This window comes from Pongo pygmaeus, chromosome 10 (genome assembly GCF_028885625.2).
Source record: "Pongo pygmaeus isolate AG05252 chromosome 10, NHGRI_mPonPyg2-v2.0_pri, whole genome shotgun sequence".
Taxonomy (NCBI): Eukaryota; Metazoa; Chordata; class Mammalia; order Primates; family Hominidae; genus Pongo; species Pongo pygmaeus.
This window is the reverse complement of record NC_072383.2, coordinates 30563467-30589306: the sequence shown is the minus strand read 5'-3', so window position 1 is coordinate 30589306 and position 25840 is coordinate 30563467. Positions and strand designations below refer to the sequence as shown.

The window sequence follows — 25840 nt, the reverse complement described above, 5'->3', positions numbered from 1 at the left end:
GCATGTGCCACCACACCCGGCTAATTTTTTTATTTCTAGTAGAGATGGGGTTTCACCATGTTGGCCCGGCTGGTCTCGAACTCTTGACCTCAGGTGATCCACCTGCCTCACCCTCCCAAAGTGCTGAGATTACAGGCGTGAGCCACTGCGCCTGGCCTATGGCCTGGCTATTAATGGTGTGTAATTCTTATTGAATGGCTCTTTTTCCACTTAATGAAAAGGCATTATTCTGTGAGGCCTGTAAGGGACTAAACCTTTGTATATAAGAATAGGGTCTCAGTTGAAGCTGTGGGTTTTAAACTCTGGAAACAAAGGGAGTTGTTCTGTAACAGGAAATGAGACAGTGCCCCACCGGATGGAGATTCCCAGGTTTCAAACAAAGAAACCACAGAATATGCTGCAAAGCTGTGTGCCGTGGGCGGAAGAGTGAAAGGGGACAGCACCTGCGAGCCTTACGGAAGGGCTGGCCATGGTTTGACCAGCAACTTGAATATTGCTGGCCTGACCATTCTTGCATGGCACATGTTCACCTTCTAGTTCTTTCCCTTTTGTTTAGTAAAGGCTTTTTGGTGGGTTTCATCTTACCTCTTGCTAAAAAGAAAGAGGGCTTTGGGTCCACATGGGGGCTCTGAGCTTTTATTGGAGAACGGTGTGGCCCTGGAGCTGCATGGTGGTTCAAATGGTCACCCCTGTGTGATGACTACAGGGAGGAAAGTGGTGAGGGCCACTGTTCAGGTAGCCACACATATGGACATTCCCTGGACAGTACTGAAACCTGGAGGTTCAATGTTTTATTTTCACAGAAGAGCTGCTTACCTTAAGAGCATGCTGGACACCCCCTATCCCCTAGACACCCATGCATGAAACCAAGGAGTCATCTACTCAAACTGTCATCCGAGGTGTCTTTCCTTGAAATAAATATTCAAAAGAAAATAGTGCTACTCTCAAGAACAGCACAGTCCCATAAAACTATTGGTGATGATGGAATGTTCTGTATTTGTGCTGTTCAACATGGTAGCCACTAGCCACAGAGCGTAAATGGACACCTTTTGAAGATGCCACAGCACCAGGCATCATTCACTTTTTTTAGTCTTTTCTTCAAATGGTGTCCATTTACCCTCTGCTCTCTCCTGCAGTCACAGAGGTCATTGTCCCCAGTAGATTGTCACCTGCTTGCTTGTACCTGTGCCTGCATTCTCTCCGCCTTGACTGCCTTCTGTTTTCCCATCTACCTGCTCATCTCCCACCTGCCCCCCTTAGTTTATGTACCCTCCTACCTCAAGAAGCTTTTATTTCTATTTTACATGAAAGTAAAATAGAGCACTTGAACGTAAAATCCTCCAACTGGTGCTGAAGGACTGGTGGCCAGGTTATTTGATGTATATAGAATGTCCACTTAGCCTTGCCCTAATTTTCTGACAAAATATTTCTGACAAAAGACGATTACAAATTCTGCCTTTATTTGTCTTCTAACTTCAGCCTAACTTATTACAAAATAATATTCATGGGAAAAAAAGTGACATCTCACCAATAGATTAATTTTAATCATCTTAAATGATGGATCCTACAGCTTTTGGGCCATTCTGCTGAAAAGGAGGACAGTACTGCCACCCAGAAAACGATGTCAGCTCAAGCCTGATCTTTCCTATTCACTCTTTGAAAACTCTAGAAGGTCATGGGCAACAAGCTTCTTAGAAGGGGCAGTACTGTGCTAAGCTTCATGACCCTCCCCCTTTCAGAAGTCCTGCCTGTGTTTCGTGTAGGGGACCAGCTTCATTGCCCCTGAGCTTGGACCGCACTCCGCAATCTGGGACAGAATTCGCAGGGCTAAGCGTTCCAAGCCACTGATTGGCTTGCTGTGGATCTGCTAGCAGGAACCTCTGCACACCTGTGAGCACCACTGTCGCCCCTTGGGCCACCTCGCGCCAGTCTCTAAGGCTGGGTGGCGGGGCGCTGTGACACCAAGGGTGACCAGAGAGCGGCGGCAGCTCACAATGGTCAAATGATCGTGAAGAGGGACACCTGCGAACCCAGGCGCCACGGCAGGTGCCGCCCATAGGCACCGCAGGAGGGAATAAAGGGCGAGACCCCCGCCTTCACCACAGTTTTCTCAGTCTGCAGGGAGGGAGGACGTGCGAGGCCGATGCGTGGAGGCTATGGGCGTGCTGGCCAGTGCTGGTTTGTTGCTATTGCTGGTCATCGGCCACCCCAGAAGCCTAGGTGAGCCTAGGGCCCTGGGCACCAGGACTGCGGAGGAGACTGAGCATGCTGGAGAGGGAAGACTTCGTTACTCCTTGCCTCAGGAAGTCGGGGTGGTATAGCCACACCTGAGGCATTTGGGAAGAAAGGGTGAGGGGGTGGTGCATGCTCAGATTTCCCCAAAGGAAGGTCTGGGCCAGATTTCCTTTTTGAAATTTTTTGGATTCTAGAGTTCGTTTGTAGGCACACCTGCTAATCATGTGTGTACTGAGGAGCCTCATCCAAGGAAACCTAACCAAGTAGAAGTAACTTAAAGTCAAATATCTCCCTTCCAGAGTAGTATATGTCATTCCTCAGTATCTTTTGTTTTGTTTTGTTTCGTTTGTTTGTTTGAGACAGGGTCTGGCTCTGTCACCCAGGCTGGACTGCAGTGGTGCGATCATGGCTCCCTCAAACTCCAGGGCTCATGTGATCCTCCTGCCTCTGCCTCCTGAGTAGCTGGGACCACAGGCATGCACCACCACACTTGGCTAATTTTTACATTTTTTTTGTAGAGATGGGGTCTTGTCATGTTGCCCATGGTCCTGAACTCCCGGGTTCAAGTGATCAGCCCACCTGGGCCTCCCAAAGTGCTGGGATTACAGGCGGGAGCCACTGCATGTGGCTCCTGGTATCTTTAACACAACCTAAATTTGCATCTTCCCAGAGTAAGCCCCAAGTCACCTACCAGAGGCAGTTCTGGCCCCTTCCTGCCCAGTGGTAACACAGGCTGAAAGGGAGCAGACAGGAGGCAATATCCAGTCAACCCAGGTGACTGTGGGATATTCTGAAGAAAATATTGAGAGAAGAATGTGATAGTCTGCAGCTAAATGCTATCAGAATGTCTGTGCCAGGCCAGGAAAATCCAAACGGGAAATCTTGGTAAAGCGAACTCTTACATAAGGCTCTGTGTGCACACACACACATGCTCTTCTACACAGGACTGAAGTGTGGAATTCGCATGGTCAACACGAAAAGTAAGGAACCTGCCGTGGGATCTAGATTCTTCTCTAGAATTAGTAGTTGGAGAAATTCAACAGTGACTGGACATCCATGGCAGGTCAGTACAACAAAGGCATTGATTTCTTAATGAGAAAACAGTGAAATATTTCCTTTGTTTCAAGAGCAGGAATCCACTTTGATATGTAGTTTTTCTCCTGAACCCCTCTAGCTCTCTACCAAAAAGTTTATTTCATAGGAACTATCTTAGTATGCAATTTATGTCAGTGTTTTAAGAATATTATGTCAGATTAGAAAAGTTGATCTCCAGTGTTTCCGATGGAGATACGTCTGTGGGGAGACATATTAGCTGCATTTGTAACTTTCTTCTTGGGCAGGTCTCCCTAAAATCAGAAGAGCACCACTTCTGTGGAGGAAGCTTGATTCGAGAAGATCGCATTGTTACAGCAGCACACTGCCTGGACAACCTCAGTGAGTAAGTTGTGGATTTCCATTACTTGTCAGGCCTTGATTCCTGGCTATGGGACTGGGAAATTTGTCGCTGTAAATAGCAGGTTCATTCTCAGTCCCTTTCTTAATTTTGCCTCCCAGTGCACGCACCCACTGATCTTCCTGATTCCCAGAAATGTGTGTCTGTCCCAAGATTCCCAGTGCTTCCTGTTCTACTCAATTAAACAATCCCAGATATCATCTATAAGTTATGGATTTAGTGCTTGGGTAGAGGTTGTGGTTATTTATTGTAATAAAGCATTAACAAGAAATGTTAAATGGATGCTCCAAAGTTTTAATCATTTGGGTTAAAATCATTAGGAGGGAAAAAACTGCAGAAATTACAAATATTTGACCAGATTAAAAGAGGGTACTAATAAGAGAAAAGAAGGAACAGTTCTAGAAAGCAACTTTTATATCCTGTTACAAATGGCATAGCGTGTGTGAACTATGGTTTGTATATCAAAGAAGAAAAGGAGGCAATATTTAAATACTTGACTCAGAAAAATGGAAACATGACTGAAAACCACAACTTTTTCTAGATTAAAATTGGGAGATAGACCTAATGCTTGATGACGAGTTAGTGGGTGCAGTGCACCAGTATGGCACATGTATACATATGTAACTAACCTGCATATTGTGCACATGTACCCTAAAACTTAAAGTATAATAATAATAAATAAATAATTAAATAAAAAAATGACCATTGGTAATACTCAATAATAAGGAAAACCTTCTTCAAAGACTTGGGGCTGCTTAAAGATACATTAATCACTTTTCATCTAATTACATCAAACCATGAAGACTTGCATGGGGAAACAACTACCTATGAAACATTTTTCTTTGGTTTTAGGAAGCAACTGAAGAATATAACTGTGACTTCTGGGGAGTACAGCCTCTTTCAGAAGGATAAGCAAGAACAGAATATTCCTGTCTCAAAAATTATTATCCATCCTGAATACAACAGCCGTGAATATATGAGTCCTGATATTGCAGTGCTGTATCTAAAACACAAAGTCAAGTTTGGTGAGTATGGAGAGTTAGAATATTTAAAATGCAATGGAGGAAAACTGCTAATTATGTACAAGTTAACTTTAATGTCTGTGTGGCTGTCTAGTAATAGAATAGCTAAGCTTTGTTTCTTTTTAAAATAATTTTATTCAGTCTATAACCTATTGAAAAAATACTGTATAAGCTACATGTCCCAGCCACAATCAACCTAACAATCAACATTTTTTCCCTTTCATTTATTTCCATTGATACATATTAGAAATATATATTTTCAGGGTACATGTGATAATTTGATACATTCATATAATCAAATCAGGGTAATTAGGATATCTATCACCCTAAATATTTATCTTTTTGTATATGCTAGAACACTTGAATTATTTCTCTGATCTATCAAACATCAGGTCTTACCTCTTCTAAGTGTATATTTATATCCATTAATCAACCCCACTTCATCCTCCCCTCCTCCCTATCCTTCCCTGCCTCTCATAGCCACAGGTTTACTCTCTATCTGCATGAGATTCAGTATTTAACTCACACATGAGGGAGAATATGTGATATTTGTTTTTCTGTGCTTGGCTTATTTCACTTAATATCCATGTTCAGTTTCATCTGTGTTGTTGCAAATGACAAGATTTCATTCTTTTTGTGGCTGAATAATATTCCATTGTGTATATATACTACATTTTCTTTATTCATTCATTCATTGATGAACAACTTAGGTTAAGTCCATATTTTGGCCAACTGGTATTTTAAGGACTCCTGTGTCTTGGCTGGGCTACATTCTAACTACCTACCTATATTCATCTCTAACAAAAAAGCTCGGAACATTTGAAAATATTTTCTGAGACTTCTTTCCATCATTACTGTGAACAAGATATCCAACACTCTCTCAACACAGGTAATATAAACATTCTGGGTAAAATACTAAAAGCCCCCCTCTTTTTTAAATGCAAGAAAAGGAAGCGTTAATTGGTCAAAAACAAAGCACAAGTCCAGAGTAGTTAGCCAGGCCACTGCCCTTAAGAGATCAAATTGATCTTTAAGATCCTAGAGATTGACCTGGCCATGAGAGGGGCTGTAAAGAACCTGGAACTTTCTGAAAGGTGACGCTTTGAAAGATAGGGAGAGGGAGTTGTGCATGTTATGCTACATAAAGTGAGAGAATAAGGACATTTACTAGTCTCAATCTTGGCTCTGGACAGAGGGTTCTCAGAAGAATCTGTAATCATGAGCCAGGCCTCGCTCAGGTTTGATGCTGAAATTGACATCACCTGTGTGGCACAAAAAACCTCTAAGGCAAAATTTTAAAGTGGTTCCAGGTGAGTAATCAGCCTCTGGCAAAAGCAAAATAAATTCTCTGAGAGAATGAAATTTAAATCCCAGCTTTAATATATTCCCATAAAGTTTTAATGAATTCAAGCACAGAAACATGCAGAGAAATTTGCCATCAAAGATAGTCTGAAGAATTAACAATCAGAATCAGACCTTCAAAGGTTACAGATTTCAAAATAGAGAATAGAAAATGAGTATATTAAAGTTTAAAGAAGTGAAAGTGTATTGAAAATGATTGAACCACAAGAAACTATTAGATGGAAGGGAAATTTGAAAATAAGCCAGTAAAACATGAAAATATAAAAATGTAATTGGAATTAGAAACTCAATAGAATATTTATCTACCAGATTAGATTAGGTGTATGGAACTAGACAATCTGAAATAATTACCCAGAGAAGACAGTGAGGATAAGAGACAGAGAAGATAGAGTGTAGTAAACATCCAATTTGAAGTTTAGAAAGAGTATGGATGTAGGTGGAGAGAGACTGTAATTTAAGAGAAAGTGGCTGAGGATTGATCATAATTGATATCCACATCTTTAGATTTAAAAAGCTTAGTAACTCCAACTATGATACAAAAAATAATTATATATCTAGACATGTGCTGAAAATGTAGCACACTAAAAGAATGGATCCCAAAAGAATCTAGAAGGAAAAAGACACATTACCAAAAATGGAATGTTATTGACTTCTCAACAGCAGCAAGTGAATGTCAGAAGACAGTAGGTGATCAAAATACTGAGAATAACTCGAAGTGTGTATAATAGGAAACTATTGCCCCATTTTTTCTTTCCTTTATAGAAAACCTCTATTAAAAGCCATCTATGCTAGTTATGTCAATTTCATTTCCTCAATTCTCATAGCTGAATGTATTAGGTTAAGATGTCTGTTCCACATTAAGTGGATCAGACTTTCACTCCACTGTTCCATAAATTTGGTCTTGTCACAGTCACTAATGACCTCTATGTTGCTAAATTCAAGGTAACTTCTCAATTCCCATCTTTCTGGGTAACAGTTTTTAGCAGAATTGCTCATATGTTCTTGGAAATATTTTCTTCACTTGAGTTCCGGAAATCCATTAGTTATTCTCCTACCCTATTGTACCCTTTCTTAGTCTTCTATGATGATTCTTCCTCTTCTCCTTGACTTCATATTGGTGGAGTGCCCCAGGCTCAGCCTTGGACACCTTATTCTCTAGTTGTGCTCATTCTGTTAGTGACCTCATCCAGGATCAATAATTTAAACATCTAAATCTAAAAAACTCTGGATTCATCCTTGATTCTTCTTTCTCAGACACTGTACATCCAATGAGTCAGAAAATCCTGTTGCTTCTGCCTCACTCACTTCACACTTTTGCCATCTTGTTCCAGGCAATACTACCATCATGTCTTGCCTGGGTTAATTTTAATGGTCTCTGAAATTTTCTCAAGCTGCTTCTTCCGTCTTCCTAATGTTTGTTATTAACCCAGTGTCCAGAATAACACTTTTTAATATGTAAATCAGGTTATGTCACCCTATTCAAACCACTTCAATGGTTCTCCATTACATTTAGATGAAAATCAATGTCATTATTATCTGACATACCCTCTTTTCTAGTCCTATGTCTAACCTCTGATTTGTTTATTTTTTTTATGAAACTTACTTAATCTGCTCCAGTCATCCTGGCCTCCCACTGTCCCCTAAACACATATGCATGATCCTGCAGCAAGGATTGTTTCTTCATCAAATGACTTCCACCCAGATAACTACATGATTCCTTTCCTCAGCTTCAAGACTTTGCTCAGATGTCACCTGCTCAATGAGACTTTCCATGACCATCATATTTAAAATGACATCTTCCATGCCATTCTCCCTAATCTCCAGACTTATCTCCTTTATCCTATTATTTTTCCATAGCATGTATTTACCATTGAACAATGTATTATATTTGCTGTTTGTTTCTTCTCCCCTCACCCAACACACAAACACAAATATACATACTCATGTAGGTTCTACCAAGACAGAGATATTTTTCTTTCTGTTCATTCGTTGAGATCTAAAAGAGTGCTTGCCACATGATAATTTGATCATCTTGTTCTACTGTCTTCTAACATTCACTTACTGCTGTTGAGAAATCAATAACATTCCATTTTTGGTAATATTTTTTTTTCTTCTAGATTTTTTTGAGATCCATTCTTTGTTTTTAGTGTGCTACATTTTCAGCACATGTCTAGATATAAAATTATTTTTTGTATCATAGTTGGAGTTACTGGGCTTTTTTCTAAAGACTTGGATATCAATTGTGATCAATCCTCAGCCACTTTCTCTTGAATTACAGTCTCTTCTCACCATTATCTATATTTTTTCTAAACTTCCCAGGTTCTTTACAGCTCCTCTCATGGTCAGTTAAATTTCTAGGATCTTAAAGATCAATTCAATCTCTCAAAGGCAGTGGCCTGGCTAATTCCTCTGGATTTGTGCTCAATAACTGTCAAGTGAAAAACTACCCTTTCAAAACAAAGGCATAGTCTCAAATGTTAGTAGATTAGGGGGCTCATGGTGGTGTGCAGAACAATTGGCCTTATGTTTTTCCTTGTTTTACTTTTTCTGCATTTCTCAAAATTTCTATAAATACAAAACAGTTTTATATGGAGGGGCCAAAACTTAAAATATGTCACCGTTACATTTAGGAAGAAAGTGTAGAAGCCATGAAATCAAGAGATTTCACTTTCCCAAATATATTCAACATGGCATATTTATCCATGAACCTCATGCCTTTGTTGTTGTTTTCTCAGGAAATGCTGTTCAGCCAATCTGTCTTCCTGACAGTGATGATAAAGTTGAACCAGGAATTCTTTGCTTGTCCAGTGGATGGGGCAAGATTTCCAAAAGTAAGAGACACCAGAATGACTTAATACTTCTTCCAGGTCTCTGTATGTCCAGGGGAAGCAGAAATAATTTTGTTGACCATGAGTAGTATATTTATCATTTTTTATCACTAATTTCTGACACAACGAAGATTTCTGGTAGTCCTCAGCATTGAAAGGCTTATACTTTTAAAAAGGCTATTCATGTCACTCCTGCTGCTGCCAATTTGGTTAGGTATGGCAGATAAAGGAAGCTGGATAGAGCTGTGATAGATGAGGAGGAATAAGGCAAAAGGATGATCAGGAAATAGTAACAATAGTTAAGCTTCTTTGTCTTTAATATGGTAACTTTTTTAAAAAGTCAGACTCAGAAACAAAAAGTAGAAGGGTGATTACCTGGGATTTGAGAGTGAGGGAAATGGGAAGATGTGGTTCAAAGGGTGTAAACGTGGAATTGTATGACAAGTAAGTTCTGGAAATCCAATATACTGCATGGGAACTATGGTTAATATATTGAATACTTGAAATTTGCCAAGAGAGTAAATGTTAAGTATCCTCACTACAAAAAAGTCAACTCTGTGTGGTGATGTAATGTTAATTAGCATGATTATGGTAATCATTTTGCAAAGTATACATATATTAAAACATCACTTTGTACTCCTTGAATAAATACAATTTTTATTTGTCAACTATACCTCAAAGCTTGACAACAATACATTGTGATTTTTTATTTTATAAAGAATTTTAGGCAGGGCACAGTGGCTCACGCCTGTAATCTTAGCACTTTGGGAGGCCAAGGCAGGAGGATGGGAGCCCAGCAGTTCCAGACCAGCCTGGATAACATAGGAAGACCGTGTCTCCACAAAAAAAAAAAATTAAAAAATTAGCGAATCATGGTGGCATGCCTGTGGTCCCAGCTACTTGGGAAACTGAGGTGGGAGAATCACTTGCTCCCATGGTTGAAGCTACAGTGAGCCTTGATTGTACCATTGCACTCCAGCCTGAGGGACAGAGGGACACCTTGTCTCAAAAGAAATCATTTTTATAAAACATTGCTATATTGACCAAAGATTTCCTCTCTTGGGGAAACATTTAAGCATTTGTTTAGAGCAGCCACAATTGTACAATTGCCTATGTTACCTTAAAAATCTGCTGAATTTTTTGTCCTCTGCCACATATCTGATTTTTAGAAGTGAATATGATTCACACCTAAAAACAATTACTTCTACCTGTGGTTAAAAATCTGTTTGAAATAGTTCCAAACTTGTAGATTTCTCATTAATTTGTTTCCATGAGGATATTGTGTACTAACTTATCTGTCCTCTCTCTACAGCATCACAATATTCAAATGTCCTACAAGAAATTGAACTTCCCATCATGGATGACAGAGCGTGTAATACTGTGCTCAAGAGCGTGAACCTCCCTCCCCTGGGAAGGACCATGCTGTGTGCCGGCTTCCCTGATGAGGGAATGGACGCCTGCCAGGTACAAAAGTGTAAACCAGCCTAGCTGTTCAGTAACACGTGGGTGAAAGTAGATTCTGCCTTTCCCCAAAAGAAGCTCATGTTTCTTCTTTTACTGTGTCAAAATTCTTTTTCCTTTCATCTTTTCATCTGATTTCTACTGAAAAAGTGTACTTGACCTGAGCAGAAAGAATTATTTCCTGTCTCCACGTCCATTCCTACCTCTACACGTCTTTTGTTTTGGTGGGTTGGTGAAAGGAGTTAGTTTCAACATGTGCAACCTAATGGAATCAAGCAAGATGACCACTTTCACAATCTTATTAGGTCTAGCTATGAATTCTTCATTTCACATATTGTTAAGCATTGCGAACCTTTTTTCCTTTGGTGCAGAATATATTTGCACAAAGTTTGACTGAAGATACATAGCTTTAGTCACTGTTGTGTAAGAGATACTGGGAATGACCACAATCTCCCAAGACTGACACAACTTCACAATGAATACCAATCTTCACAAGATATTCAGAGAGGACAAGGAGACCAATTTGTGAAACACATGAGTTTTAAGTTTTAGATAGGTCTTCCAAGTAAATTATCTTCTCTTTTAAGGTGGAGCAGTAAGGAGTCATTATTCTTTGCCAAAAAGCAGCTTGAAAATGTTGAGGGAAGCTCTCTGAAATTATCTGTTGGAAGGATTTTTGAGTTTTTCTTCGAGGCGATGACAGGAGTTTGGGAGGGAGGAGATTGAAACTTACCTTATGCCGCTTTCTAAATTGGAAAACAGAGAAGCTAAAGGTGCTTTTTCCTATCTGCATTCATTACAGGCAATCCTTTTTTGGATGAAGCCCTCTACACCTTTTGAGAAGAGTTTAATCTGACACAATGTTGTCTGATTAAAGCAGCATAGATTCTGGAATGTTATTGAAGATGCAATCCTAAAATCTTGGGTTCTTTATTCTGTAGCATAAGAGCCAATGTGGTCCTTTCCTTTTTTTTTTTTTGAGACAGAGTCTCGCTCTGTTGCCCAGACTGGAGTGTGCAATGGCGCAATCTTGGCTCATGGCAACCTCCGCCTCCCAGGTTCATGTGATTCTCCTGCCTCAGCTACCTGAGTAGTTGGGATTATAGGCACCCACCACCATGCCCAGCTAATTTTTTTTGTATTTTTTATAGAGACAGGGTTTTACCATGTTGGTCAGGCTGGTCTCGAACTCGTGACCTCAGGTGATACACCAGCCCCACCTCCCAAAGTGCTGGGATTACAGGCGTGAAACATGTGCCCTGCCCAGGCTTTCGATTTTTAAAGCTTTAATGCCTTGAACTATCTTGAGGGATCTATTCACTGATGCTCTATATGACTGGAAGACAACCTAGTCTTTCCTAGCAATTCCAGGTGACAAGCTATAGTAGAATCATCTGTCTGTAACTACCTCCCTTCCAACGATTTTTAGAATGTACATGGTAGTTTAAAAAAAAAAAAAAAGAGGAGGAAGAGAAATTGTTAACCTGACAAGATTGCAACCAATAGGTATAAAGAGATTTTATCTTAATGAAAACATTTTGCCTTGAAACTAATGATAAGGACACAAGAAAATGGATAAACAAAAAGCTGATGGACGATGACTAGAGGACTTCTTTGCCTCTACCTCTTTTCACTTTGTGATGAGTGCTGATGTTTACAGAAATGATGAAATATTTTACACTGTGGCTATTTTCAAATTTTCTCTTTTTTTGTACCATGAAAGGGGGACTCTGGAGGACCACTGGTTTGTAGAAGAGGTGGTGGAATCTGGATTCTTGCTGGGATAACTTCCTGGGTAGCTGGTTGTGCTGGAGGTTCAGCTCCTGTAAGAAACAACCATATGAAGGCATCACTTGGCATTTTCTCCAAAGTGTCTGAGTTGATGGATTTTATCACTCAAAATCTGTTCACAGGTAGGTGAATTCTTTCTTCCTCATCTCATCCTAACTCAAGGGCAGTTACTCTGCTATGTTGCGATATTATTAGAACTAAGCTTTAGAACAAAGCAAGAATGAGGCTGGTTTTAAATTCTTAGTCCAATGTAGATACTTGTCTCTGAAACCCTGAGTACAGAAATCTGTCAATATAACTTGAACAAACCAAATCCCTGTATAAAATTTTCATGAGATGCCTTTTTGCATTTACAAGATTTTATTAATAGACCTTGAGAATAGACTCATCAGGGGATTCTTTCTTCCTTTTTTCAGTTGGCATGATTTTTCTCTGTACTACTTAAGAATACTAAAAATAAATCACTCATCTCCCACTTTGTCCGTTCAACCTTGTTAACTTACTTGGCAACAGTGAGAAAATGAGGGAGGCCTTGGAGAGTTAATTTGGCTCTGTGACACTAAAATCTAGATTAGGAAAATGTGGGCCTGGAGATACCAAACCTGTCGTCTGCAGAATGAAAGAGGCCTGAGAGAACACAGCTTTCAGGAACAAACAGTTGAATGTAGAAACCAAACATTTTTTAAAATGACAAGACCCAGAGCCCCAGAACATAGCGCTCCCTCCATCCTCCATCCCTTTCCCATGGCAGTCCAAGGGCAGCCACCTGACTAAGGGCTTTTAGAAGTGGTGCTGTGGATCCTACCACAGGCCAGCACTTCCTCAGACTGCCGCAGACTCTCCTTTGGTCTTAGATGTAAAAGGCCTCTTCACTGCTCTACTTCAGGGGAGCAGTTCTCTTTTGGTAGCAATTGTGTTCCATTTTGATCACCCGGAAGGGAAAGTTGACAAGGTTTAAAAGCCCTGAACAAAGATAAATGGTAACAATGAGATTTTACAAGAGCAATGAAATCAGACATTAATGGTTAATTCCAGTGAAATGAACATCAGAACGTGATAAGTGATTTATTTAAATAATGCTTCCTTAGGATAACCTTCTAAGCTTCTCATCTTCTATTTGCCTATTTTTTCTAGTTCATCTTCCCCTATCTCTTTCCAGAACTGGCTATGCTTTGGAAATAGGGTTAAATTGAGTTTTCTTAACTCTAAAAATCAGAGAATTGAATATTTCACATCTTATTTTTAAAACCACACTAACCATCAAATCAAATCAATTTCTGCTTCCACATAGTCCTTTAGCCTTTTTTAAAAGACGTAGTGGGTCACTGACTCTGAGAAAAGATTCCCTCTGCATTGATTTTAGTTAGAAGTTATAATTCTTAATATTCTTTTAACGTCACATTGTTAAAAATGTTTTATTTAAATGATTATTATTGGGAAAGGCACTAACTCCTTATACCTTCTACAGGTTTGGATCGGGGCCAACCCCTCTCAAAAGTGGGCCCAAGTTGTATAACAAAGGCCCTGAGTTCTGTCCAAGAAGTGAACGGAAGCCAGAGAGGAGAGGGTACGTGCAGTTCTAATTAGAGAAGGAAGCTGACTTGAAAAAAGTCATCAGAGGAAAGCAAACAGGAGGATTGTACCATATTCACAATCTGAGTTTTATTTAAATTTTCGAATGTAAACTTTAAATGCCCTGCTCATATTCATACATAGGCTCCAACATTTAAAACCTGACCCTGGCATCTAAAACTTTTGAGTGAATGAGGGAGACTTTCCATGCCATTGCTATTTATTTATTTAATTTTATTTATTTTGAGATGGAGTCTCACTCTGTCACCCAGACTGGAGTGCAGTGGCAGTCTCTGCTCACTGCAACCTCTGCCTCCTGGGTTGAAGCAATTCTCCTGCCTCAGCCTCCCAAGTAGCTAGGACTACAGGCACCCCCCCACCACGCCCAGCTAATTTTTTTTTTTTTCTTTTTGAGACAGAGTCTCATGCTGTGTCCCCCAGGCTGGAGTGCAGTGGCACAATCTCCGCTCACTGCAACCTCCACCTCCCGGGTTAACCCCATTCTCCTGCCTCAGCCTCCGGAGTAGCTGGGACTACAGGCACGCACCACCACGCCTGGCTAATTTTTTGCATTTTTAGTAGAGACGAGTTTTCACCGTGTTAGCCAGGATGGTCTCAATCTCCTGACCTCGTAATCTGCCCTCCTCGGCCTCCCAAAGTGCTGGTATTACAGGAGTGAGCCACCGCGCCCGGCAATTTTTGTATTTTTAGTAGAGACAGGATTTCACCATGTTGGCCAGTCTGGTCTTGAACTCCTGACCTCAGATGATCCACCTGCCTCGGCCTCCCAAAGTGCTGATGCTGGGATTATAAGCATGAACCACTGCACCTGGCTTACTTAACATCTTTTTTTTTTTTTTAAGACTGGGTCTTGTTCTCCACCCAGGCTAGAGTGCAGTGGCGTGGGTTCAAGCAATTCTGCCTCAGTCTTCTGAGTAGCTAGGACTGCAGGCATGGACCACCACACCTGAATAATGTTGGCCAGGCTTGGTCTCAAACTCCTGACCTCAAGTGATGCAACCGCCTCGACTTCTCAAATTGTACTTTAGCATCTTTATACAAAGGTATTTAACCTTACCCAAGACAGTCTAGAAAGAGATGGGAAAGTTGGATAAATGTTAAATCTGTAAGAAGTGTTTTAAAAAGTTTTGATTTTGATTCAAATTATGGTGAATTCAGAAATGTTTTTAAAGTCTGTTTGCAAATACAATGTCTAAATCATAGCTTCTAAAAATATTTGCATTCCCATAAATACCGATGAAATGAGTAATATAAACTGTATAGCTTCAGGCTGGCCTCTGTATCATTTTGAAATGTTGTCTGTGGGTGAGGCAAATGATCGGCTTGTTTCCCATGTTTTTGAAGATTGTAAACCTCAGGGGACAGTGTTACTTGGAGAAAGTGGGAAGATTCGTTACCCCCATTCCAAAGGAGACTACTATTCTCATAATTGGTATGTATCCTACATAGGAATGATTCCTGGGGCTTTTCCTCCCACAAAATGGGGCAGTTTAAAACACTCTACTTTGGCAATTTTTTTTTTTTTTTTTTTTTTTTTTGAGACAGGTCTCTCTACGTTGCCCAGGCTGGGCTCGAACTCCTGGGCTCAAGGGATCTTCCCACCCCAGCCTACTAAGTAGTAGGGATTACAGGGGCATGCCACCACAACTTGGCTTATTTTGGCATTTTTATCTGGTATCTCCAGTTCTAATATAAAAGTATCTATTTCCTCTGATATTTTTTAATTGGTGAATATTTACTCATTCATGTAAATCATCGACCTGAATAGTTATTAAACTAAAGTTTACTTGAATTGATGTGTTCAAATTCGTAATACTAACAGTGTCCGGCAACGAGATTGCTATGGGATTCAGTGATTAATTCTGTCACATTTATTTCTATAATCATGGTAATATTTTGTTTAGCATCACCTAGAAGATGGAAAATAGTTAATGTCCTATAAGCTTTAATCTCATTTTACGAATTTTCTACATACCCTGTCCTCTAAAATATATCTAAATATGGCTAAAAATATCTTTAAGCTTTAGAAAATCTTTCTGCAAGTATATCAGTTTCTTAAGTGATCTAAATTCATTTTTAAAATCGTACTGAGAATTGAATAGTGTAGTACAAAGATAACAACAGTTCTACAAGTTTCTAATCTGGTAGAAAGAGCTAGACAAAAATAACTATACTACAAGAGGAGATAAGCTTTATAATCCACACCATCCAAGAAGTGCACACTATAAAAGATAGAGACTAATTCTCTTTCATGTGGTTTTTAAGGTGTGTGGAGTGGTTAGAAGTGTGGGGAGAGATATAAATGTTATAGTGGAAAAGATGGCATTGGAATGAGGCGTTGAAGGATAGTTATGATTTTATAGCTCATGAGGTCTTTGGTAGCTCTAATACTGAAGATTTCAACAGACGGAGAGGCAGGAAGGGGTCATTCTAGGCCAAGGGAATTAGGTATAAGCAATGTCAAGAAGGTGGGGAAGATTAGGGTTTTTTGGGTTTTGAGTATCCCACTGTGACTGGACAACAATGTGAATGAGAACTGGGGTAGCAGTGGATGATGAGGATAAAAAGGATGATTGGGACTTAATTGCAGAGGACCTTGAGTTCCATGCAGAGAGATTAGACCTTATGCTACAGCCAATGGGTATGCTAAAACTAAAATGATGGAAAGATTATAACTTTCAAAACTAATGTAAAATGAATATAAATATTTATTTCAAGTACAGATAGAAAAGATGTGGCTTAATTTCAGCTCATAATTTAAAAGGCTTAATGGTCTAAACTGACTTTGTCTTAGGCACACTTGTGATGATAGAATGCTAATAAAGCTTTTGCCACCTTTGCTTAAGCTATTAGAAGGATATTTAGAACAAGAGTTTAAGAAACTCTTTTATTAGAGTCTCAGGGACCTCTAGGACCTCTAGGGTACAATCTTTAGACAGGGAGATTGATAAGCCAGAATTTGTCTGAAGGAAAATGACCAAGATGGGAAAAATTCAGAACAATGTTTTGAGAGGTATGGTTATAGGAACCATAATATTTTTTGATCCAAAGAAGACTGAAGAGGAGGAGGGAACTGTCTTGATTTATCTTAGAGGCTACTAAAGAAGCAGAGTTAGACTTGTTCTGAATAATTACAGAGCTGAAAACTAAGACCACTGGGTAGAAGTTAGAAGGCAGAGTTCAATTCAATAGTAAGTCATTTCTTGTTTGAGTGATTTCTGAAATTAACTAGCCTGCTTCAGGAAGTAATCAATGCCCTTGATAAGTGGATATTTGAGCAAAGTATTTGTATATTGGGTAAGAGACATGCAGATTGCAGCCTACTTACCCTCAAACACAGTGACCCAACTTAGACAATTAAGCATTTCAGAAATCTCTGCAAGAAAAAGTTTCAAGAGAAGAAGAGTTATTTTAGAAGTAAAAATCAAATCAAATGCCATCGCATATGGAAACTCAAGCTTCTTGAACTGAGCAGAACTGTAGGATCAGAAGCCACATTCATAGTGGGTTAAGTGACTGTTGAAAATTTAATATCCCAAATAATCAACAAATTTTTATTGAACCCTTAGGATGTGTAAGACACTGTCTTAGGTGCTAGAGATACAGCAGTGAATGAAACACACAAAAATGTTTGCCTTGGTGGGGCAAGTTAGAAGGTGGAAATGGGATAATTTTTAAAGGTTACATATAATAGTAGAAGGTAGTAAATGCTATACCAAAAAAATAAGGCAAGATAGGGGGGCAGAGAATGAAAGTATACAATATCAGAGAGGGTGGTTAGGGAAGACCACATTATAAAGATCATACTTGAAAAAAAGACTTGGATAAAGCAAGGGAGGGAATTATATGATCATTTTGGAAAGGAACATTCAAGGCAGAAGGAATAGTAGATGTGAGACAAGAATACATTTGGTATATTTGGGGAATAGCAAATTGACCAGAGAGCCAGAGTTGAGTGGCTGGAGAGGGGCAATGTGGCCAAATTCTTTAGAACTTACAGGACATGAAAAGAACTTTGGATTTTACTATAAGGGAGCTAGAGAACCATTGGAGGATTTTGAACAGAGGAAGATCATGATCTGACACATTTTAAAAAGATCACTTTTATTACTGGGTTGCAGGTAGACTGTAGGCAGGCAAGACCACAAGCTGGGAGACCAACTACTGCAATAGTCCAGGTAAAAGATGATGCAGTCATCCAGGTAAAAATCTAGCTTTGACCACATTTGTAGAGGTGGTGAAGAGAGGTAGGGCCGTAGGATTTGCTGATGAGTTGATAGTTTGGGTTTTGAGGGAGAATGAGATCCCCATATGAGTAACCTAAGAGTTTTTAACCTGAGCTATTGGAAGAATAGAACTGTTGTCTGAGATGAAAACATTGGGGAGGTGGCTTTTAGACGGTAGGGTCAAGAAAGGCACTTTGTTTTGATAAAGTAGACTCAACTGTGCTTATGGACAGAGAGAGTGAGAGTCAACAGTCATAGGAAACACACAGAAATGTGAAGTAAGCTTTCTGAGAACACAACATATAAAGAAGGTTTGGCATTGATAAGAGGGCAGAATAATACCTTTTCTGGGAAAGCAACAAAGAAGGTAATCTATAGGAAAATTGAAGGAATTTACACTGGATGTCTTAGTTATCACACGAGATTTTAATTGCTTCAACTTTAGAAGATGAAGTAGAGATAAAATAGTTAAGATATAAATAGTTTATAGGGACTAAAGTAAGGAGTCAACCAGAGATTAATAAGACTTTCAGTAGCAGTAAAACCCAATTAGTATTAGCATCTATTTGTACTATATTTCAATAAATCAAGACAAAAAAATTCATTGTAAAACACAGCTTCAATAGGAGAAAACAAAATTCCTAAGATAGGTTCATATAAGGCTGAGTCACCAACGACTATCTTCAGTGTAAGGCTAAACAAGGTGTAAACCCACCCGCATGGAAAGTTACAGGCCTCAACCTTGGCACTAGATGTAGGGAGAGGTAAAAAATTATTTGAGAATTTGAACCACAGGCTAATACTCGTGCAGATCTACCATCTAAATTCACACCTCAAGTATAGGCCAAAACATGTCAAGCAGAAAATTCGGCACTGTGAAGTTGATAGTGCACAATGTGACTGACAGAAGTGTATACACATTCTGCCCGGAAGAACTCTTTCAATTCAGGTCTACAGAAATCATAAGACTTCTTTGTAAGATGCATTCTAATTTTAGAATGTGAAAAAATTGTGTTTTAGAAATGAGGTATAGGGCCAATTTGCACAGTCAGTGATTTCTTCAGCACGCTGAGTAGCCTTAGATAGTGAAAGGGTTTTGTGAATTCCAACTGGAGCTAACTAGAAAATCATAAGGGAGACAGAGATAATATAAAGAAGGAGGAGAGAGTTACGCAGTCCCTCCAAGCCTCTCTGTATTCTGGTGGGTGGTAGCTAGATTCTCAGAAATGACAGATACCACCCAGGTTGCCCTCCTTCCTTTCATACCCATGAGAGACATTGCATTTCTCAGAGCCTAGATCAGTGCCTGGCACATAATAAATGCTCCATAGATTATTTGAATTAATAAATCAGTGGTTAGTTTGGGGACACCTCTCTCACTTAGCTTGACCAGACTTCAAAATCCTTTTAAAACAGCAATCACTAATAATAAATCAAAGTTGGCATAGATTTGAAACCTATTTTTCGTCTTTCAACTAGAGATTTTGAGGCCGAAAATAATTAGATAATGGAACAATTTGAGAAAGTACTGGCCTTTGAAGTCATAAAGCCTAAACTACAGTTCCACTTATACAAGAGATGTGATGAATCTTTTGTTATCAATGCCAGTTTTCCCATTTGGAAACAGAGGGGTAATTTCTCTCTTGCCTACCTCAGAGAGATGTAATTAATCTCAAAAAGGATGATGGATGTGGAGAGCTTTTATCCATTGAAGTGCTTAGCAAGTGAATTTTATAATATTTTAGACAGCTTATTTTTACATCTATATTCAGGATGATGGACTTGAATAGAAAAACACTAAAGAGTTTCCGGCTGGGCATGGGCTCACGCCTGTAATCCCAGCACTTTGGGAAGCCGAGGTGGGCGGATCATGAGGTCAGGAGTTCGAGACCAGCCTGGCCAATATGGTGAAACCCCGTCTCTACTGAAAATACATAAATCAGCTGGGCATGGTGGTGCATGCCTGTAGTCCCAGCTACTTGGGAGGCTGAGGCAGAAGAATTGCTTGAACCTGGGAGGTGTAGGTTGCAGTGAGCCGAGATTGCGCCACGGCTGGGTGACAGAGTGAGACTCAGTCTCAAAAAACAAAAGAAAAAGAAAAAAAAGAGTTGCTAGTTAAGGAGATGTCTGGTAAAAAAAAAAAAAAAATTATTAGTGTTTGCTTTTTGGAAACCGGGCATAAAAGACTTGACTAATTCCTAAAGTCCTTAATATTCATAAAGGGCAGTGAGGCTGTTAATAGGTCTAAGGTAAAGACTGCTGAATTTTGGTAAGAGTTAATTCCAACATTTTAGATTCTAGGTAAGATTGCTTTGCACTCAGGTGAAGGTGAGACATGGAAGAAGCTAGGATTTATGGCCCACTAGGATTTATTCTCTTGAATAATTAATTTATGTATGAAAATGAAGGTAAGGGATTATATGTCAAATTACATAAGACTACTATCTCAAGTTGAGATATGCTTTTAAAAATGTTAGCAAAAAGTCACAGCTGACCTTACTGGGAGTTAGAGAGATAACATTTTAACCCAGGGACTGTGACTTAGGATGACCGTGGAATATGTGGCTGTTGAAGGTTAGCATACGCTGCATGGTCAATTCATAATTCATGAGAACCACAATTCAACCTCTGGGTGAATAGTATGAATTTTAATTAGGTGAATAACTCACATGAATCTTAGGTTTCTTCAATTTATAGATCCAAATTCTAGCATTTTATAACTAAATGAAATTTAAGGGGTGGTTTCTGGTCATTCTCCAATTAATACTCATCTATTTTTCAGATAAATGTTATTAATTTGAGCACAAATTTTTCTCACAATGTTCTATTGCCTTTTATCTTCTAGTAGTCTATAAAATTGTATGGTTATTGAGTTGTGAGCTAAAGCACAGGTATTAGATTTTATTTAGCAAATCTGACTCTGCCATTTATTATATTTTCTTCACCTTCCCCTACCCCAGCTTATATGTTTGGAAAATAATGGTACCAGAAGATAAAATAATCCTGATAAAATTTACAAGTTTAGACATGGAAAAGCAAGTTGGATGTGATCATGACTATGTATCTTTACCATCAAGCAGTGGAGTGCTTATTAGTAAGTATGTTACATTTGTTTTTATTTGTCATTTTAGAGTATCTGAAAGACCAAAGAGATGCTAAAGGATCTAAAATAAAATTTCTGGCTGCTCTGCCCATGGAGTAGCCATTATTTATTCCTTTACTTTCCTAATAAACTTGCTTTCACTTTACTCAAAAAAATAAAAATAAAAAAATAAAATTTCTTTTATTGTACCAAGGGCAATGATCTTATCTTACAGACTTTTCCCTTCTAGAGGGGTTAAGGGGAGGGAGTACGAGTGGAGACAGTGGTCAACATGCTGACCATTCTTTTCAGTGTTTTTCTAAGTTAGGAACCAGATCCCACATTCCTTTCTCAAGTTCACTAACAGTATTGAATGCAATTGATGTCACAGTTGTCAGAAAACTTGCTTTTGAGGCAATTTTTAAAATTATTTTTATCACAAAAATGGGTACATGTTTACCAAATTTGGTAAATACAGATTAGCCAAAGGAAGAAAATATAAACCATTCATAACCCTGTCACCTAGAGATAATCTCTATTAGCACTTAGAGGTGTATCTATTTACACATATACTTTGAACTTTACATTGTTTGATATAATTTCCTTCTCATAACACAATTGATCATTTCATGTCATTCAATTTATTTTATTGAATACTTCTTATAAGCTACATAAACATAACCAATATACCTAATTTTGTTGAAATACTCTTTGTTAACCATGATAGAAGCTCTCCACAGCTGGTATAGACCTGGATCTCTAGTTCTCTATAAGGCCAATGGTTAAGACAAATGTCTCTTCACACATATTTGACAGGAAGTTATAGACAAAGTATTGTACTAGGGGTTATAATATTTATTGTCTAAATTATTTCATGCTCAGGCCTGCTATTTACACAGTAATTATTCTCTCAAGCAATCATTTGTTAAAAATTAACTGTACATGAGATATCATAGCAGGTACTGGACATTTTTTGAGAAAAAGCACTCTGCCCAAATAAATTTGTAGTTTGAGGTAATCAAAGGTGTAAAACAAAGTAGGAAATGCCGTTAGAACAGGGAATGTGCTGCGCTGATTCAAAAAAGGTAGCTCTTATTTCCAGTGGTTGTCTGGTAGAGTTTATCGGAGAGCTGAATTTTGAGTTAGGCCCTGAAGAATGAGTAGAATTTGGACATGTGAGACTGGGGGGTTGAGAAGGCGACTGGAATAGCAAAGTCACTGAAGCAGGGAATGTTGAATGATCAAAGGACCATTAAATAGTTTAGTGTGTTTAGATCAGAGATCTCTCGTGGAAGATGATGGAAAACAAAACAAACGTGTAAGTTTCCACCACTTTTTAGTAATGTTATTTCACTTTCCTTCTCTTCTTTTAAGGTAAGGTCTGTGAAAAAATATTGCCCTCACCATTGCTGGCAGAGACCAGTGAGGCCATGGTTCCATTTGTTTCTGATACAGAAGACAGTGGCAGTGGCTTTGAGCTTACCTTTACTGCCGTACAGAACTCAGAAGCAGGTGAGTGTTTCAGGTATTTAATTCCCTGCCATTTTCCCTTGATATGGATGGGGAAGAGGAGGAAATGTCTTTGGCCATTCACTTTGAATTTCCCCAATGCTTCCACAGGGTCAGGTTGTGGGAGTCTGGCTATATTGGTAGAAGAAGGGACAAATCACTCTGCCAAGTATCCTGATTTGCATCCCAGTAATGTAAGATGTCATTGGTTCACTCGTGCTCCAGAGAAACACATTATAAAGGTAGGCAACTGAGGAATCGCTCTACCTCATAAAGAATAGAGTTATGTTAGGCAGAACTTAATTCATCTGGATTGTTAAATTGCCATTATGACTAGGAGCTTCTTTTAGCCATTTGCCATTTTTTTTTACTCTGAAAAGAGATCTCTTTGTGTGGTTTTGAAAACTTTCAGTGGTTTAAAAGTGTATCCAATGAAAAGTAAGACTCCTCATCAGATTCCCATTCTACCCCTGGAGGCAAACACTGATAACTTACTAGTGTCCTTGGGAGGTATTTTGAGCATTTACTAACGTGTGTGTGTGTGTGTGTGTGTGCACGCATGTACTTATGCTGCTTGGCAATGCCTTGGTCACTGAAAAATATCTCAAAGATCTTTCCAGATGAGCCCACAGAGCTCTTTTTAATAACTGCGTAAAATATTGTATGATATTTCAGAACACATTAAACCAGTTCCCTATTAGCAGGTGTTTACTGAGCTTCCAGTCTTTGGTCATACCAGCAATGGTGCCATGAATATCTGCCAGTGTCTTTGGACACATGTGGATATGTATAATTCCAAGAAGTAGACTTGCTGGGTCAAAGGATTTGCACATTTAAACCTGGTAGTCATTGCCAAATTGCCCTTCAAAGAGACTGCAATTATTTACACTTCTATGTGAAGGCATATGAGGATGTGACAAAGAGCCTTTAAATACACAGAGGAAAACCCTTTAAGCTTCTCTCTTCTCTTCTTTGACCTTTTCTCTGGTTATGTTTCATTTGTACAGTTGTCATTTGAGGACTTTGCTGTCAAGTTTAGTCCAAACTGTATTTACGATGCTGTTGTGATTTATGGCGATTCTGAAGAAGAGCACAAGTTAGGTAGGTGGCCTTCACCCTTTAAATATGAAAGTGTTAGACTAATCAGAGTGGTTGCAACATGGGCTGGCTTCCTTGGGTACCATAAGGTAGAGTGGGAATGTGAATTTCTTGCTCTGGAAACTCAGAATGCCATACAACTTTAGCTTTAAAACCTATGAGCCAGCAACTAATTCTCCAGTAAAGATTTTAATGGAAATGTGCAAACTGTAAAGATTGTTTCAGACTGTATGTAAAGTGAAAAGGCAGTCCCCAGAGAAACTGCAGTTATTTAAGGCAAAATTTAAAGCTTCCTTCTTTCTGTATTAATTCCTTCTGTTGCTGATATTTTGATATTTGTGTCCAGGAAAAGTAACCAAAAGCTATAATTTCTAAGTGGGTCTGACAATTAATTTTAAGACTTTTAAAACTTCAAATATACTTTTAATTGTGACCTAACAATTTACTGAGTTTGATTTAATGTCCAGCCCTCTAACCACTTTTTCAGGACCTAGTATCTGTCCTTCAGCTAGATGTTTTTGTGGGTTAGAGGCCAGGATTATAGATTGGCTTGGAATATTTATTTAGATATTAAGGGCAGGTCAGTGAGAGCACAATGCCATGATTCTGCAGAAAAGTGCATGTATAGTGTGAAGTTTCCATGAAAGTGACTTCAAGTGTTACCTCTCTTATAAAGTATGCTTATGTCCTCTTTGGAAGAAGGAATACACCAACTTGGGTGTTTTTTTTTAAAACCCACCTCTTCTTATTGTCTACAAAGTAATAACCAGTTGAGTTTCCGTGCATACTGGAAATCAAGTGTCCTTATTTTAGAGCTTTTTCTGTGCAATTAAAATTACAGTGCTTGTTATTGTGAAACTAACATTTAATTCTCACATGAGATGTAAGGGTGTGCATACAAATCAAAGTTGGAGAAAACTAAAGTGGTCGATTAGAAAATTGGGTGATTATTTTACTCTGTGTTCTGATTTTTTTTTAATTATAACTATAAATCAAACTTGCCTAAAATTTTTCAGCTAAACTTTGTGGAATGTTGACCATCACTTCAATATTCAGTTCTAGTAACATGATGGTGATACACTTTAAAAGTGATGGTAAAAATCGTTTGCAAGGCTTCAAGGCTAGATTTACCATTTTGCCCTCAGGTGAGTATAAACATTTGTGTAATAAGGACTTTTGCTTATGAAAATGGTTACAGGGAAGATAATTTAGCCATGCTTACCTCAATGTAGGATAGCAATCCCCTTGGTAAGCATAACAAAAATGCAGATTTCTGGATCCACCCCTAGAGACCTAGATTCTGTAGATCTGGGATGGGGCCCAGGAATCTGTGCTTTAGGAAGCACCTCAGGTAATGCTCAAGAAATGGCATCCACTGGAACATAAAGATTCCACAAGCCACATTCAGAAAGAATAGAATTAGGATTAAAGAAGGTAATTCAGAAATGAGATTGGCTGGCTCTGTTTTACCAAGTTAGGGGGTTTTGAAGAATTAATAGGTATCCTGGCACTCTGGAAGATAAAGTACACGCTACTCAGACAAAAAGAATATCATATGCAAAAACCCTAACAAAAGAGAAGTGGGGTGGGGGGAGGGGGGAGGGATAGCATTGGGAGATATACCTAATGCTAAATGACCAATTAATGGGTGCAGCACACCAACATGGCACATGTATACATATGTAACAAACCGGCTTGTTGTGCACATGTACCCTAAAACTTAAAGTATAATAATAAAAAAAGGAGAATGGACAATGTATAAGAAAACTACAAATAACTCTACATGTTTTGAGTTTTGGAGGGAATAATAGAAAAGGCAGGAGTGAGATCATGTTGAACATGAGGCATTAAATTTTAAGTGCCAGAGTGGTAGGATAGCTAGCTAACATTCGATTACTTGCCCTTAGCAGGTATTCACTAAGCATTTCACATGCATTATCTCATTTATTCCTCCTTACATACATAGGAGCTATGTGCATTGCTCTCCTCTCACCAGTGAGGGAACTGAGGCTTTGAGAAGTTAAGTAACGTTCCCAAAGATACACAGCTGGCAAGAGGTGGAGTCAGAACTTGGCCTCTCTGACTCCAGAGTAACCTGGAAGATTATGAATGAACTTACATGCAAGAAAAGTACTGAGAAAATCATTGTAAAGAATTTATTCTATATGTATTGTTTTATT

The 25840-nt window shown here is 38.8% G+C and overlaps 1 protein-coding gene across 1 annotated transcript in view; it reads left to right on the top strand.

Moving 5' to 3' along the window:
• The first annotated feature begins 1784 nt into the window (after window positions 1-1784).
• Window positions 1785-25840, top strand: part of OVCH1 (ovochymase 1) — a 59680-nt gene continuing 35624 nt past the window's right edge. Inside the window, exons 1-14 of the mRNA XM_054442366.2 lie at window positions 1785-2220; window positions 3180-3298; window positions 3576-3673; window positions 4541-4713; window positions 8808-8903; window positions 10213-10364; window positions 12085-12274; window positions 13621-13719; window positions 15090-15177; window positions 20932-21065; window positions 22428-22565; window positions 22674-22804; window positions 23570-23663; window positions 24677-24805. Coding sequence (XP_054298341.1) covers window positions 2157-2220; window positions 3180-3298; window positions 3576-3673; window positions 4541-4713; window positions 8808-8903; window positions 10213-10364; window positions 12085-12274; window positions 13621-13719; window positions 15090-15177; window positions 20932-21065; window positions 22428-22565; window positions 22674-22804; window positions 23570-23663; window positions 24677-24805 — 1705 coding nt within the window. The 5' untranslated portion in view covers window positions 1785-2156. The remainder of the gene's footprint in view (window positions 2221-3179; window positions 3299-3575; window positions 3674-4540; window positions 4714-8807; window positions 8904-10212; window positions 10365-12084; window positions 12275-13620; window positions 13720-15089; window positions 15178-20931; window positions 21066-22427; window positions 22566-22673; window positions 22805-23569; window positions 23664-24676; window positions 24806-25840) is intronic.